Below are 16,398 nucleotides of genomic sequence, written 5' to 3'. Positions count from 1 at the left end.
AGCATCTGCTAATTTGGCCTCTGCTTCTCCTTTTTCCTGTGCTTCTCTTTTCTGCTGCAGTTTTTCCTTTTGCTAACTCTGGCTCCACATCTGCTTCTCCCGTCTTTCAGCATCTACTGATTCTGCTACTTTTTCTGATGATTTTGCCTCTGCTTCTCCTTCTTCCTATGCTTCTCCTTTCTGAAGCTGTTTTTCCTTTTGTTGACTCTACTTCCACTCTGATTCCCCCCTTTTCATTGTCTTCTGATTCAGGTGCTTTTTTGCTGATCCTGCCTGTGCTTTTCCTTTTCCTAACTCTGCTTTTCCTTCTGTTGATTCTGCTTCTCTTTCTGCTGATGCTAATTTCCTTTCTGCTGCTGACGTTGATCCTGCTGCTTTTGCTCCTCCTTGGTCTTCTACATTTTAATGTGTTATGCTATTTCTGACCTCCTCATAGCTTCACGTTTACATGGCCCTTAATGGTTATTCCATTCCTAATTGCACTATATGTTTCCACTCACAAATGCTCCACTATCTGTTTTTCAATTTCTAATTACCCTATACACACTCCCTTAAAAAGGAATGCGATATTAAAGTAATGGTATTATGTCATAGGCAGCTGATTAACTGATGGACTAGCTGTTACACAGGCCTTAGATGCTCACTTCTAGAACAGTCACCATGGCACAGGTTGGGAAGCAGAAAAACTAGAGACTCCCATGTTACAGAATGCAGTCTAGGACTACATAGACTAGGTAATCCATAGTCCACAGAAGGGAATGTACCTGAGTCAGCAATTCTTATTATCTCTGCTGGAAGTAGATTGAGGTGTAAGTGAGCAATGAGGTAATAATATAAAAGAAGTTACTTAATTTTGAGAACTAGATAAAAAGACAAGAGTGTACAGAGGACAGCTAAGTAGCAATGTGGAAAATTTTTATCCAGTCAAAAAGGAAAGACTGTAGACAAGTAGAAGAATGAAATCGTGTCATTTATGGCCACCTGGAGAACTCATGTTAAGTGAAACAAACCAGCCACAAAAAGATAAATATCACATATGTGGAAGCTAAAAAAGTTGATCTCATACGCGATGCCAAAGAAAGTTGATCTTATATAGAGGTAGAGAGTATAGAATAGTGGTTAATAGAGGTTAGGAAGAGAAGGAGGATGGGGCAATAATGAGAGATTGGTTAAAGGAAACAAAATGAGGAATAAGTTCATATACGGGGAATAAGTTCTGGCGTTCTAAAGTACTGTAGGGTGACTATAGTTAACAATAATTGTTATTTCTAAATAGCTGGAAAAGAGGATGTTGAATGTTTCAACATAAAGAAATGATAAATATTGGAGATGATGGATATGCTATTTATCCTGATTTGTTCATTGCACATATGTATGAAAATATCACTCTATACCCCATAAATATATACAGTTATTATATATCAATGAAAAATTCAGAAAATTTTTTAAAAAGAGAAGAACAGAGGTAGCAAGGTTTTCTGGCAAATGGAGTTGAAATTAAGAGCACAGAATTGAAGGGTTGATCACAATTGAAGATGTGATATCAGATCCTTTGATGCTAGAAGGAAGGAAGGAATTGTTGGCATTTTCCACTTCCATGGTGGTATGCAGGTGTTTTACTGTTATTTTTCCCTTTCTGTTATAGGTCCTGAATCTGTTCCTCCTTCCCTTCTTAAATTAGTGATGAAACCCATAGCAACTGTTGGAGAAAGCTACCAATATCCTCCTGTGAACTGGGCTGCACTTCTCTCTCCACTTATGAGGCTAAATTTTGGTAAATATCATGTGTTTTTACGTCTTCAGACTTTGATTTTAGTGTTTGACCTGAATGGAAAAACAGATTCTGTGTCACAATGTGTAGTGACTGGATAGACTTTTCAGATCTTGAGGTTTGTCATGTTGGATGGGATGGTTGGGTTACTTTCACTTAGTCATTGAGCCCCTGAGGGTGAGGGAGAAGAGGTCTAAAGACACAGGCCAGATACACCTGCGAAAAACAATGCTTGAGTGAGGTTTGCACACCACTGGGAATGTGGTACAGGTTCCATTAAGCTTGGCCTTGTGGTTATCAAACTACATTTCTAGAGCCATAGGTTTCGAGAAGTACCATGTGGGATGCTGTATTAATTTTCTGTTGCTGCTGTAACACATTACCACAGTGGCTTGAAACAATACAAATTTATTATCTTTACAAGTCCATAGGCCAGAAGTCCAACATGTTTCTCACCAGACTAAGATCGAGGTATCAGCAGATTAGAATTTCTTTCTAGAGGTTCTAGGGGAGGATTCATTCTCTTTTCTAGCCTCTAGAAACGGCCCACATTTTTGACTTGTGGCCCCCTTTCCCCATTTTCAAGGCAAGCAATGGAAGGCTAAGGTCTTCTCACACCATCGTCTTTCTGGTTCTCTGTAGCCAGGAAAGATTTTCCTCCTTTAAGGACTCATGTGATTAATAGGCTCACTTAAATAATCCAGGATAATCTCTCCATCTCAAGATACTTAACCTTAATCACATCTGCAAAGTTTCTTTGCCATATGAGGTAGTGTATTCACAAGTTCCAGGTATCAGGATGTGGACATTATTGGGTACCATTATTCTGCTTACTACAGTTATTTTGTGGTGAGAAGCAAACAGAGTGCACACCTCAACACCTTGAGTTCATCCACAGCAACCTATTTTATACAGAATAGAGTTACACATACAAATATAATTTAATGTACTTTTTCCCCACCTTAACTTGAAAAATAAAAATAAAATAAGAAGGGGGGAATGAAGAGCAATTTAAGCAGTATTGTAAAATTATATGTGTTTGTGTGTGTGCCTGCCATGAGTGCTCTATCCTTTATAGTAGAGTGCATATGATATGCAAAACATGATATATAAAACAACTTGTATACCGTAATTTATGTGCAGTTTCAGAGATAAAGATAATTTTGACTATATACAATTTTTCACTTAAATGCTTTCATATAAACCTAATCTCTATGTAAGATATAATGTCACCATACTGGGTTTCCAGAACTTTCATTTGAAAAATATGTTCCTCTGTCCCTCTCCTTCTTTTGTGTGCTATATTGAAATGTTTGTGTTTCAGTTAAGTCCTTAGAAAAAGGAAGGAAAATAAGGTGCTGATTGGAATCTTACTACTAGAAAGGCTCGATGACTAGAGAATGTGACTATATCTTTAAGCCATTCCTCACCTTGATATATTTCTTCATGGTCTGCATATGAGATGGCGAGAAGGGAAAAACAGAGATCAAGATATTGCTAGCTAGAATATTCTCATATTTTAGATAGTGTTTGAGTGTGTAGGTTCCTCTGGATATCATAAGAGAAATTCCCCTGTCTAGTTCAAGGCTCTTGCTAGTTCCAAGACTTGGGACTGTGATGCCTTTGGACACGTTATTTTGCCTCATAATTAACAAGTCTCTTGAAATATCTCTTCTGGTTTACTGAAGTTCTGTTAACCTGCAGAAGTCACATAAGCAGATGCTTTAATTTGAGATATTAAAGCCTGAAAATGAGTCAGGAAAGTAACTATCTATTCAGATTCTTTTCCTTTCTTGCCTTTCAGGTGAAGAGATTCAGCAACTGTGCCTTGAAATTATGGTGACCCAGGCACAGTCATCCCAGAATGCAGCTGCACTATTGGGCTTGTGGGTGACGCCACCACTGATCCACAGTCTGAGTGTATGTAGTAACTAAGGGTGTTAGCCAACAGGAGGATATCGTTCTTTAGGAGGAGATTAACATTCATTTGGGTGTGTGTTCTCAAAGTCAAGAGGAGACAGATGAGATCTTAACAAAAATTGAGGGTTTGATAGTAGCTGGCCTACATACTGGGAAATTATATAGTTCAGAACACTGCCATAGCCATTACTATTCATGCTTTAGCTACCATTTATTACAAAAAGTGGAAAATGATGATCAGAGGTATTAAAGTTCCTTCTCAAGATCATACAGCTAGAAAGTTGTGGAATTATTTGTACTTATGTTTATTTGATTATATAGTATATGTAATTATTTCAGTACATATTAAGAGAAAGAAAATCCATATGTACTCGACTCATCCATGTATTATCCTTCCCTTTTCCCAGAGGAGGCAGCAATTAAACTAACTGAACCATGATTCGGTTAGGTATCACATCAAGGGGACCAGGGGATGTAGGTGGGAGGGTGTAGGTGGAGAGAATAAAAGATCTCTACTAGGCTGTTTAGCTTGAGCAAAGCGTTGAGAAAGAAATGACCCAGTCTGGTGTTTGTGATAGAGGGGCTAGCACCTTTCCAATATAGGCCAAGGACAGATAGGAAGAATAGGGCAAGAGATTTTAAGATGTGAAGTTAGTAAAGGTGTATAATTTTGATTAGGTTTCAAACTAGAACAGAAAAGCATATTCCATGATTCTTTAGAGGTTTACCAGTTGATATAAGTTAAATGCTGTCATCTTTTAATTGTCTCCATAATCTGGCCTATTCTTCTGTCCTAGGAGGCTTTAATTGTTTGAGAATAGTGCAAAGCCCTCTTATCATTTCCTCAGTCTCTTGGCCTTTGTCCCTGTTCAGCACTGTTTCTGTTTTTGTTGTTGTTATTATTGTTGTTTTTGAGACAGTTTCTTGCTCCATGGCCCAGGCTGGAGTGCAGGGGCACAATCTCTGCTCACTGCAGCCTCTGCCTCCTATCTCAGCCTCCCAAGTAGCTGACACTATAGGTGTGTGCCACCACGCCCATCTAATTTTTGTATTTTTAGTAGAGATGGGGTTTCAACAATTTGGCAAGTCTGGTCTCAAACTCCTGACCTCAAGTGATCTGCCCACCTCAGCCTCCCAAAGTGCTGGGATTACGGGTGTGAGCCACCATGCTAGGCCTGTTTTTGTTTTTTTAAACCTTTCCTACTCCTCCTCACTGTCTTTAATTGAAGATGGATGCTATCAAGGTCTGCATCTTTCTGTCAGGTATTAACTTCACTCCACCTGTCTGCTCCAAGTGGCTCCCAGCTGCCTGCCACTTACTGAGCCCTTGCGGTGTACCTGGTACCTGCAAGCACTCAGTGAGTACAGAAATCAGACCTAATTTCTCTACAGCCTGATAGAATAATTTTAAAATAGCTTTGTTGAGTTATAATTTATATAGCCTAAAATATGGCTGTTTTAAAGCATTAAATGTGATGAATTTGAGTACCTTTATAGGTTTTTCAATCATCACCAAGAATATTTCCATCACCTGACAAGTTCCATCGTGCTTGTTTGTAGTCAATCCCCACTCCCAGCTTCAGACCCAAGCCACCACCAATCTGCTTTCTATCTGTAGCATTGCCTTTCTAAAACAACCTTTATTCTTATAATTTTATATAAATTATATATACATTTCATATCAATTTTAGAAATGCTTTAGAATGGAATTATATATGATATGAATTTTTGTATGTCTGTCTTGTTTCATGTCTGAGAGATATATTTTATTATTTCCATTTTAACAGACTTATGAACTGAGGCAAATGGAGGTCAAAGCAAAGTTTGCTTGGCTAATAAATGAGAGAGCTGTGTCTATCTGACTTCAAAGCCCTGTTCTATTCACTCCTTCTTCGTTTTGAATCAGACCCATTTCCGGCCTGTTGGGTTGGCCTCCAAACTTTTCCTAAATTTTACTTACCCTTTATCTTTTAGATCTGTGCTACTCTGTGCATTTGTCTTTGATTATTTACCTTTATTGTTATCTTGGTTAATTAACAATTAAGTTTGTGAATTCATTTTCTTAAATATAAAATGATCTGAGATGGCATATTGTTTAAAATGAGGTCTTGAGAAAACTCATGCAACTACACCGATCTTTTTAGAAATTTGCAGAAAACATTGTTTCTCTGTCTCTCCCCTACTTTTGTGTGTTATCTTGAAAAAAAAAATAGCACACACAAAAAATTTTTGCCAGATTTTACTTTTTAGGTCGCTTATTTTGCCAGATTTTATTTTTAGATCACTTATTTTAGACTTGCTGCCCCTTTAGTAGCATGCTTATATTCCTAAGAATTTTCGAAGCCCACTTGGTTAAAGTCTGTCACATAACAGAGCTGTTACTAACATGCCCTTTCTTGGCTCTCGTGAACTCTAAGGTGCCTGAGCAGTTCTACATGCTCAGCTGGTGGTTTTACTTTGGTCATAAATGGTCCCGGCATGTCACTTCTCCTTATTACCTCCTTATTTTTCTCAGAAGAAGAAATTAATAGTATCAGATGCTCTGTTTAGTTGATTTTCAGCAGATGAGCCTTTCATCTTCTAGAGCATTTTTTGCCAGAGAATGTGACCTTTTAAAACTGAAAAGTAACTGTCATGTACTTTCAGAAGTAGCATTTTATTCCCATCCCTGAAAACATCCAAGGTTTAAGCTGAGTAGTTCACAGATGGGTTGGCAGATCCATATAAACACATGATTCACCCTGGATCAGAAGTAACTGCAGCAGCCAAAATTACATGCATTGGTGGCCCATTGGACCATGAAGCTGTGGGAAAATGAAGAGGGGAGGAAGTAACCTGAACCTTTTATCTCTCAGTCTACCCTCAAACACAGTGATGACCTACAGGTTTTGAACATTTCAAACCCAGACTTGCCTATTTACATTCAACCTCTTCTGTTTTACTTCCAGCTGAATACCAAAAGATATCTCCTGATATCTGCACCTCTGTGGATAAAACACATCTCTGATGAACAGATCCTGGGTTTTGTTGAAAATTTAATGGTGGCAGTTTTTAAAGTAGGTTCCCCACTTGGAAATCCTGAGCTATGCCCAAGCGCCTTACAGGGTCTGAGCCAGGCCATGAAACTGCCCAGCCCTGCCCACCACCTCTGGAGTCTGCTCTCTGAAGCTACTGGGAAAATTTTTGACCTCCTGCCAAATAAGATTCGGGTGAGGAACAAAAATATTTACATTCCTGACAATTTGTGTTTGGGATATTTTAAAGACTTTTTGGCAAAGTGGGGAGGTGTATGTTTTAAGAATGTGGGTGGGAAGGCTAGCAAGAAATAACCACATTCTTTGCTAGGAGTGTGTTTGTTTCCAAGATCTAAATTGAGGTTGAATTTTTAGAACCAAAGTTTTGAGCAAGCTTAGAAGCAGTTTAACTAGTGCTGCACCAGGAAATTTGCTATTAGGTCTTTTTATCAAATGCCTCTTGTAGAAGACCAGAAAGCTCAGAAGTCCTTACACTTTACACCTGGAGAATCCTTGGGCATCGTTTCCCATATACTGTTTATATAAAACGATTTAGCATCAGCCCTTCCCGTCCCCCAAAAGACCTCTGAATTGTAATTTTACAAAGAAGTTAGAAATTTATTTGGGATAAAGGGATTTTGATAAGGAGAAAAAGGTATAGCCAAAAAGAAAAAACACACACACAAAAAAAAAACCCCACAAAGTAACAGGAAAGATGTCTTCAAAATGACAAAAATTGGCTAAATGATTTGGTTTGGTTAAAATTAAAATCTCATCAGCTGCTGTTCATGGGGATAAGAAAATCTAATAATTTGTCAGAACATTTTGACCCGTTATTTTACACTGTTTGTTGACATGTTTGGGATTTTTCTTTATCAGAGAAAGGATCTAGAGCTGTATATCAGCATAGCAAAATGCCTCTTAGAAATGACAGATGATGATGCCAATCGGATCGCCCAGGTTACTAAGGTAATAACATATCTTTCTATACCTTTTTTCATTACTGAGGCAGAAATTACAATTGAAGAATTGATTTCAGTGTCCTTTTGGCCAAAGCAAGTTGTGTTTCATTTTTGTTATTGGTTAATTTTAGGAAACTATTTCATTTATATTGTTGAACCTCTTGTTCAGCCTACTGATATGGTTGGTGCTTAACAAATGTTGTATGGATAAATAACTTTTTAACCCAATTTCTCCCACTTTGTCCTTCACCTGATCCTATCCTTTGGCATGAAGTAGGTGGTTGATTGAAAAGCAAGCACTATTAGCCCTGACACAGGATAATTTATCTCCCACACCCATGCCCAAGTCAAATGATGAATGAGCAAAAAGTAGCATATCAGTAAAGTTGCCAGATTTAGCAAACAAAATACAAGATACTTTGTTAAATTTGAGTTGCAGATCAATAATGAATCATTTCTTAGTACAAGTACATCCCAAATGGCACACTTGCATTTGAATGGCAGTTTTGCATACCAGCTAATACCAATGGTCTAGAGAACTGTGAGCTCCCTTATAGCTGGTGGACTTCATGTCATTTACTTTACTTTATGGCAGGTTTGCCTATTCAATCATATCCTTGAATATCTACATCATATTGCAGTGGTTCTCAGAATGTGGTCTTTGCATCAGTAGCATCAGCATCGCCTTGGAAATTATTAGAAATGTGAGTTCTTGAGCCCCCAGCTAGACCTACTGAATCAGAAACTCTGAAGATGGAGCCCAGGAGTCTATGTTTTAATTGTCTCTCCAGGTGATTCTGGTGTAAACTAAGGTTTGAAAACCACTGTTAAAGAATATTTGGGGCCGGGTGCGGTGGCTCATGTCTGTAATCCCAGCACTTTGGGAGGCTGAGGTGGGTGGGACCATTCTGGCCAACATGCTGAAACACCGTCTCTACTAAAGGTACAAAAATTAGCTGGGCATAGTGGCGCACACTTGTAGTCCCAGCTACTGGGGAGGTTGAGGCAGGAGAATCGTTTGAACCTGGGAGGTGGAGGTTACAGTGAATCGAAATCCCACCACTGCACTCCAGCCTGGAGACAGAGTGAAACTCCGTCTAAAAAAAAAAAAAAAAAAAAAAACAATATTTGGAATATCAACATTTTGGAAGTTTGTTTTAAGCAAGGAGAAGCAACATAAGGAAATAGTTAAGAGGACGGACTGTGGCGCCTCATTGCTACAGTTTGAAATCCAGTTCTGCAATTTACTAGCAATGCGATCTTGGTTAAGCTTCATAAGCTCTGTGCCTCAGTTCCCTTATCTATAAAAGGCAGATAATAACACCTACGACTTAGATCTGTTTTGAGAGTTCAGTGAGTTAGTCCATGTTGAGTATTTGGAGTACTGCTTGGCTCAAGATAAGGACTCAGTATTTATTATCATAATTACTACGTATATGTAACGAATTATATCCTATTATTACATGCATGTAATGTAATTGGAAATAAAGTATGTCATTTACTTCTTAGTACCTAGAGCTGAAGGTTGCTGTTACTCGCTTGAGTTTCTACCTAAAATACCATTCAGAACATTGTCACTGGAACATACTAAGTAGTGTTCTGATGTCCCCTAAAGAGGTAGTCTGCTTCAGCAAGGTCAGAGTTTGTTTCTGAAAAGAATAGAGGTAAGAATAAGATAGTGGTAGAGAACACAGACTCCCCCAGTTCTGTTTCTTACTCTGCCACCTGTAGCCATGTGACCTTAATTTAAGCAAGTTGCTTAACCACTGTGCTTCAGTTTGCCCATCTGTAAAGGGGGATGATAATAGTGATCTACTGCAGAGAATTGGTATGAGAATTCGTAAATACAGCAGTTCTCAAATGTTTTAGTCTCAGGAACACTTTAGCTTCTTAAAAATTATTGAGGATTCCAAAGAGCTTTTAATTATAAGGGTCATATCTGTTGATATTTACCTTATTAGAAATTAAAGACTAGGAAAACTTCTAAATATTTACTTAAAAGCAATAATAAGAAACCCATAATATATTAACATGATTAATAAAAACATTTAAAGCTTAAAAATTTAGTGAGAAAAGTGGCATTGTTTTACATTTTTGCAAATCTCCTTAATGTCTGGCTTAATAGAAGACAGCTGGATTCTCATGGCAGCTTCTTCATTCCATCTGTTGTGAGGTTGTTTTGGTGAAGTATGTGAAGAAATTCCAGCCTCATACAGATATGCAGGAGGAAAGGGGAAATGTGTGCTAATAGTCTTTTCACATAATTAACAGATATCCTTCTTTTACATTTCACCAAAAAATTCAACAACTTGTAGTTCCTTTTTGTTAAAATTTTTTTTAGACCGAGTCTCACTTTATCGCCCAGGCTGGAACGCGGTGGCGTGATCTCAACTCACTGCAACCTTCATCTTCCAGGTTCAAGTGAGTTTCCTGCCTCAGCCTCCAGAGCAGCTGGGATTACAGGCATCCACCACCATGCCTGGCTAATTTTTATATTTTTAGTAGAAACGGGATTTTACCATGTTGGCCAGACTGGTCTCGACTTCCTGACCTCAAGGTGATCCTCCCGCTTCGGCCTCCCAAAGCACTATGATTACAGGTCTGAGCCACCTTGCCCGGCCAGCAACTTGTAGTTCCTTAAAGGTTAGTTGCAATGTAGACTCTGAAACCCATATCATTGAAACTCATATACTTTGTTACATTAAATTCCACTGGTCTGTTTTGTACTTTGGGTCTTTTACCCATGCAGGGTTTTGTAATAGCATACATTAGTCATTTGGAAAATATTGAATCACCGAGCTTTGAAGATCTTCCAAATGTTGACAATATAAAATAATCATACTGTTAATATCACTACCAGTCTCATCAGAAAAGCTTTTTACATATTGGGAAGCTGCCAGGCTCATAGAAGCAGAAACAAATTTTCTAAAAATCTAATTTTCTCTTGAAAGTTCAGATACTATCAGGTATTTTTCTTGAAGTGACAGGTTCACTTCCTTCAGTTTCAAGAAAATAATCTGTCAAATACCCAGGTTGAGTAACCATAGTTTTTCCATCAATTATTCTTTCAAGTAAATGGTGTTCTGTGAAAAGAGTGGCTATTTCACAGCCTAATCTTACAAGTGTTCTTCCTTGGCTTGAGACCACCATCATACTTGGGTATGCAGCACAATTCCCTTATGAGTATTTCTCAGTTTGTCCCACAGAATATTTTTAAAAATATTTACTGAAGGGCCAATGTTTAATGGAACTAATAATTTTTTTTTTGTTTACAAGGATATTTTAAGTGAAATTGGCTTGTGAAAAAAAAATGTCAGTACCATATACAATGAATACTAGTACACTTTGGTGCTAACATAAAAATAGTTTTGACCTCACGGAACCTCTTACACACCTTGGGGTTCCACGGAAGTTCTGTGTACCATACTTTGAAAACCACTGAATTAACACATGTTAAATGCTTGGAGTGATGTGTGGCACACAGTAAGTACTGTATTTTTTAGTCATCATTTTATTATTATTTGTGTATATTTACTAAATATCATCATGGACTAACTCCTGAACAGATTTATGGTTTTAATGAAGGAGCCAGGAGATGGCATTACAACCCTCTATTGTATGTTCATGTTAATTTAGCACACAGGCAGATGGGTCATGTGCTGCAGGAAATGAACAGAATAATAACATCCAACTCACCTTTTCTGTTTTGCCCTTGCCATGAAATTCTGTAGCTACTTCAGTTAATAGTAACTAAACAATTTTTTTTTTTTTTTTTTTTTTTTTTTTTTACAGAGCAACATAGAAAAGGCTGCCTTTGTCAAACTGTACTTAGTCTCTCAAGGACGATTCCCCCTGATGGACCTGACTGATATGCTGAGTGTTGCTGTGCAGCACCGTGAGAAAGAGGTGCTGGCCTGGATGATTCTGCACAGCTTATACCAGGCACGGATTGTGAGCCATGCCAACACGGGTGAGGACACCCTGGGGTGAATATCAGAAACAGGAATAGATCTGCCTGCTGTTGCTTTTAAGTTGCACTTGTGTTCTCAACTTAAAAATTAGTTTAGCGCTTATTGACACAGGTTAGGCCTTCTGGTGCCAAATGAGGAGTTACTTGGATAGAAATGAGCAGTTACAGCTCACAACATCCACTTTTTAGAAATAAGGATGGATTCTTTCGAGGGGTTTTGTATTGTATTTGGCTCTGTAGACCCTCAAAGATACAAACAAGTTAGCTGCTTCTGCCTGTTTAACTTCAGTTTCCCAAACACACAAGATGTCAATTGATTCTGCCTGATGGTTTCATGAAAATGGCTTTTGGGTAGTCATTTACCAAACAAGAGAAAACAAACAAAAAAAGTTAGCTAGTTATTTTACAGAAGAACTTCTCTGGGGTAAGAATAATCAAATCCTGCCACCCTACCCACAGTAGCAAGCTTGAAACTCTGCTAATGAATCACATGATGCAATTTTTAGGCCATTTTCAACGTTATGCTTTAACAATTACTGAATAAGAGAGCTCCCCGATTGCTCTATCCAGCTTGTTGGTCATATGCTTACAATTTCTGGAGACTACATTCAAGTTCTGAATGGCACCAGGCTCCTGAGGGGTAGATGTGGCTGGGACGCTTGTGTGACTCTGGACAAATTGCTTATGCTTATGTGCCTGGTTTTCCCCATCCATCTCTTGTATTGTTATGATTTTGAAGAAAAACTGACAAGCATGATTGTAATACTCTGCAAGACTGTATCGCCTGTAATATCAGCACTTCAGGAGGCCAAGGCAGGCGGATCACCTGAGGTCAGGAGTTTAAGACTAGCCTGGCCCACATGGTAAAACCCTGTCTCTACTAAAACAACAAAAATTATCCGGGTGTGGTGGCGTGCGCATGTAGTCCTAGCTACTCAGGAGGCTGAGGCAGGAGAATTGCTTGAACCCAGGAGGCAGAGGTGGCAGTGAGTCAAGATGCCACCACTGCACTCCAGCCTGGGTGACAGAGCGAGACTCCATCTTGAAAAAAAAAAAAAAAAAAACAGAGAAATTTTGATGCATCATCCTCTGTGGCAGTCTGAAACAGTTTTTATGTCTGCATAAGTGCCTTTCCACTGAAAAATGAACCTATGATGAGAAACTGGACTTTTTTACTCTAAGCCAAAAGTGTATGTATCAGGAAGAAATCTCGTAGGGGTTTCAAATGAAGCATGAAGTTACATGCAATAAACTGAAATAAGTTTGATGTTGCCTTTGGTTCTAACCAGAACCAGCCGGCTCTCAAATGTAGTTCCTGTTTTTGAAACCCGTCCTTAGTAGTCTTTACTGTGCTAGGAATCCTGTTTTTGGGGGAAAAAAAATGAAAAGGGAAAATAGTCAATATTTCTGCTAATGAAAATATAATGGCTGTATTTTGCTTTTCTTTATGTGTCTTTGGGTTAGGCTTCCTCTGTGATATGGCATAAATTGGGAACACTTATGCAAAGGAGAACTGTAAAAACAACTAATCATCAACAATTCAACATTGCTAGTTAGTTGGCATGCCAGATTTCTCCTAGTGTATTTAATGTTGAGAGAGAAACTCCAACAAATGCATTTTATCACTAGTGGTCAGGGAGATTTAAAGAATAAATTGGCTTTTGAAAAATCAAAGACCAAAATACCGTTATCTGATGTGAATAATGTCAAAGAACTCTCTCACAGGCAGTCACAAGTCTCAAGTATTGCAAGGGAACATGAAACTGGTTAATGGAGTCCTCACCAGGTGTTCTGCTTTAGTTATGATGGTTGTTACTGATCTGTTTTACATTTCAAAGGAAAACCATGGTCTAGTAAGAAAATACCCTTTTCATTTCAGGCGTTTTGAAGAGAATGGAGTGGCTCTTGGAACTGATGGGTTATATTAGAAATGTTGCTTACCAGTCAACATCCTTTCAGAATATGGCTCTTGACGAGGTAAAATCTAGAGGAGTAGTTTATAGCTTCCTTAAAATATAGAATTTATATTAGGTTAGGGCAAAAGTATTTGCGGTTTTTGCCATTACTTTTAATGGCAAAAACCGCAATTACTTTTGCACCAACCTAAAATATACGCTTCCAAAAGAGGAACACGTTGCTGTTTGCAGCTTTTCTTTCCCTCTTTGCTTTTATTTTAGACACATTTAATGATTCTCTGATGCCACAAGGAAATCAGTATTCTTGCCAAGCTCTTGGAGACACCCAGGGCTGCCCTTTGAGAAATATTTTCAACAAAATACGTTTCTTGACAGGCAGAACACAAACGACACTTGGGGGAGAGAGAACCCAAGCTCCTATGTAGCTGGGATTGATCCCATAAAGGATGTGCGAATATAGGGCTCTGGCCTCCACACTGGCCCAGCATATGGCTAAAAATGCCTGCTTTGAATAGGTTCCTGGAGTGTGTGCAGATAATCTTATGTGTGCACATATGGAGGGGAGTTTTTATCACACCTGCAAAATTACCTATGACTCAAAAAAAGTGAGAACCACTAGTATTAGGTTTGGGTGAGTTTAAAAATAAAGGATTAGTAAATAAAATGAAGACAGCTCTTTCCTGCTTTCCTTCATTGTGTTGACTTAGCTGGCAGCTGTGCATTTTGTAATAGTAGAATTTTTTTTCTGTAGGCATGCTTCGTGAGTATTCTGTTTACTATGTGAGTCAAATTTGCATAATCTGGGCTGTTTTTTGAAATTCTGCCCAGTTTTTCTGAAGAGTTGTATGTCTTGTTGAATTTTAATTTGTGAGTTTAGGAATTTTAAGAGATTAGGAAGTACTTTTTAAACTTTTTTTTGAACTTGCATGATCTGTCCTCTTCTGATTTCCTCAATTTTTATTAACTTTCTCTGTTTTCTTACAAAAACCTTAAAACACTGAGAAAATACAGATAAGCAGAAAGAAGTGTAGTTTAAATCACAGTAATCCAACTACTCAGAGGTGGCTTTTGTAATCACCATTTCTATAATTGTCTAGATTAGTCTGAAATCTGAATGGATAGATCCTGAACAGGTTTTTAAAATGCCTGAAGAAGCTGGGCACAACAGCACATGTCTATAGTCCCAGCCACTTGGGAGGCTGAAGCAGGAGGATTTCGTGTGCTCAAGAGTTCAAGACCACTCTGGGCAACATAGTGAGACCCCATGTCTTAAAACACTTGTCTTAAAAAAATGAAGAAAGACTTGCTCAAAAGTAGAATCAGAGTATACATATTTTTAAAAATTAGTTTTGCCGACATAGCGATAAATATTTCTTCATTCTGTAAGCTCTTTGAAAACATCAAAACAGGAACGTTTGGATCTTGATGTGATTAGGAATTGAATAAACGATGTTTCTCCTGAAATTTTAGAGCAATAATAATGAAACTGTTGGGTCTTCTGCCTTCACATAAAGGGACCTCAAAAATCTTCTAAAGCCCCAAAACATCTCTTCATTAAACATGGAAACTGAGTTTACTGTTCAGTTCAGTTCCTCTTCTGGGTGGGGGTAGGGCAGGAGGGACTGGTTGGGTGAAGGGGAAGATGACATTGCCTCATGACGGGGGCTGTGTATGTGAACGTGTGTTACTTTGAATTGTTAAAACATGTGACCTAATGTCATTTCTATTTTCATCGTAGGCTTTGGACTTCTTCTTGCTGATATTTGCAACCACAGTGGTTGCATGGGCCGACCACGCTGCCCCTCTCCTCCTCGGTCTCAGTGCCAGTTGGTTGCCATGGCATCAGGAGAATGGCCCGGCTGGGCCAGTACCAAGCTTCCTTGGCAGGAGTCCAATGCACAGGGTCACTCTGCAGGAAGTTCTCACTCTGCTTCCCAATAGCATGGCTCTGCTGCTGCAGAAAGAGCCATGGAAGGAACAGACCCAGAAGGTGAGGCTGGCAGCCAGCTGCTTAGCAGGGCAGGCAGCCATTGTCTCTTCAGCAGTTTCTACTGTAGAATTAAGGGGGAGTTAAGTACATCTTGAATCACACCACAGGCTTTCCTACTCAGCCCCAAATCTCAACCAGATGCAGAGTCTCAGAGTTTGAGGCTAGCCCAGGCTTGGGACAACTGCTGATTAAAAACAACAATAAGGTGGCAACTTGCTTATATCTGGGGGTGAGGTGGAGAAAAAGCCCATACTTTCGTTCATTTATTGAAGGCACGTGTTTTCTTCATCCTGGAGAGGAAAGGGTGAGTATGTCTCAGAGCTCAGAATCTCAAGGTGAGGGTAGACAGGAAGGCAAATTCAGGATTGCAAAGGGTGTGATAAGTAAGATACGGTAGTGATGAGCAAGGGAGGGAGTGATCAACAATGCCTGGGTGGGTCAGGAAGTTTTCTGCCAGGAAATGTGGGTCGGGAGCATCTATCTTCTTGTAGCATCTTTAAGGTTCCCCGTAGCTTATTCCCTTGCACAAATATGCTCCAGGTACCCAGTGTGCCCTGGTCTGTGCTAGATGCCAAACAGAGCTTTGTAAAGGTCTAGTAGTGTCACCCTTGCCCTCAGGAAAACCCAAATTGTTTAGTCTGCTGTTCAGTCTAGTTCCTCTTCTGGAGTAGGGGTGGGGCAGGAGAAGGAGTTGGGTGAAGGGGAAGATGACATTGTGTCATGTTGGAGGCTTTGTATGTGAACATGTGTTACTTTGAATGGTTAAAACATATGACCCAAAAGGAAACATTTTTTGGTTTTTAATATTGAGGTTCCCCAGGCTACTAGCTGTTCTGCAAAGCATGTGGTAATACT

General features: G+C 39.0%; 1 protein-coding gene across 5 annotated transcripts in view; it reads left to right on the top strand.

The window, feature by feature from the left end:
• FOCAD (focadhesin) overlaps positions 1–16,398 on the top strand; it is a 317,972-nt gene that overhangs the window by 296,798 nt on the left and 4,776 nt on the right. For all 5 annotated transcript variants that reach the window (XM_023191713.2, XM_023191709.2, XM_023191710.2 and 2 more), the window contains 7 exons: positions 1,646–1,774; positions 3,576–3,691; positions 6,640–6,900; positions 7,585–7,674; positions 11,460–11,637; positions 13,517–13,614; positions 15,292–15,543. In XM_023191713.2, coding sequence (XP_023047481.2) covers positions 1,646–1,774; positions 3,576–3,691; positions 6,640–6,900; positions 7,585–7,674; positions 11,460–11,637; positions 13,517–13,614; positions 15,292–15,543 — 1,124 coding nt within the window. The remainder of the gene's footprint in view (positions 1–1,645; positions 1,775–3,575; positions 3,692–6,639; positions 6,901–7,584; positions 7,675–11,459; positions 11,638–13,516; positions 13,615–15,291; positions 15,544–16,398) is intronic.

This window comes from Piliocolobus tephrosceles, chromosome 14, assembly GCF_002776525.5.
Source record: "Piliocolobus tephrosceles isolate RC106 chromosome 14, ASM277652v3, whole genome shotgun sequence".
Lineage (NCBI taxonomy): Eukaryota > Metazoa > Chordata > Mammalia > Primates > Cercopithecidae > Piliocolobus > Piliocolobus tephrosceles.
The sequence above is the reverse complement of the archived record's forward strand: the minus strand, read 5'-3'. Positions and strand labels throughout refer to the sequence as shown.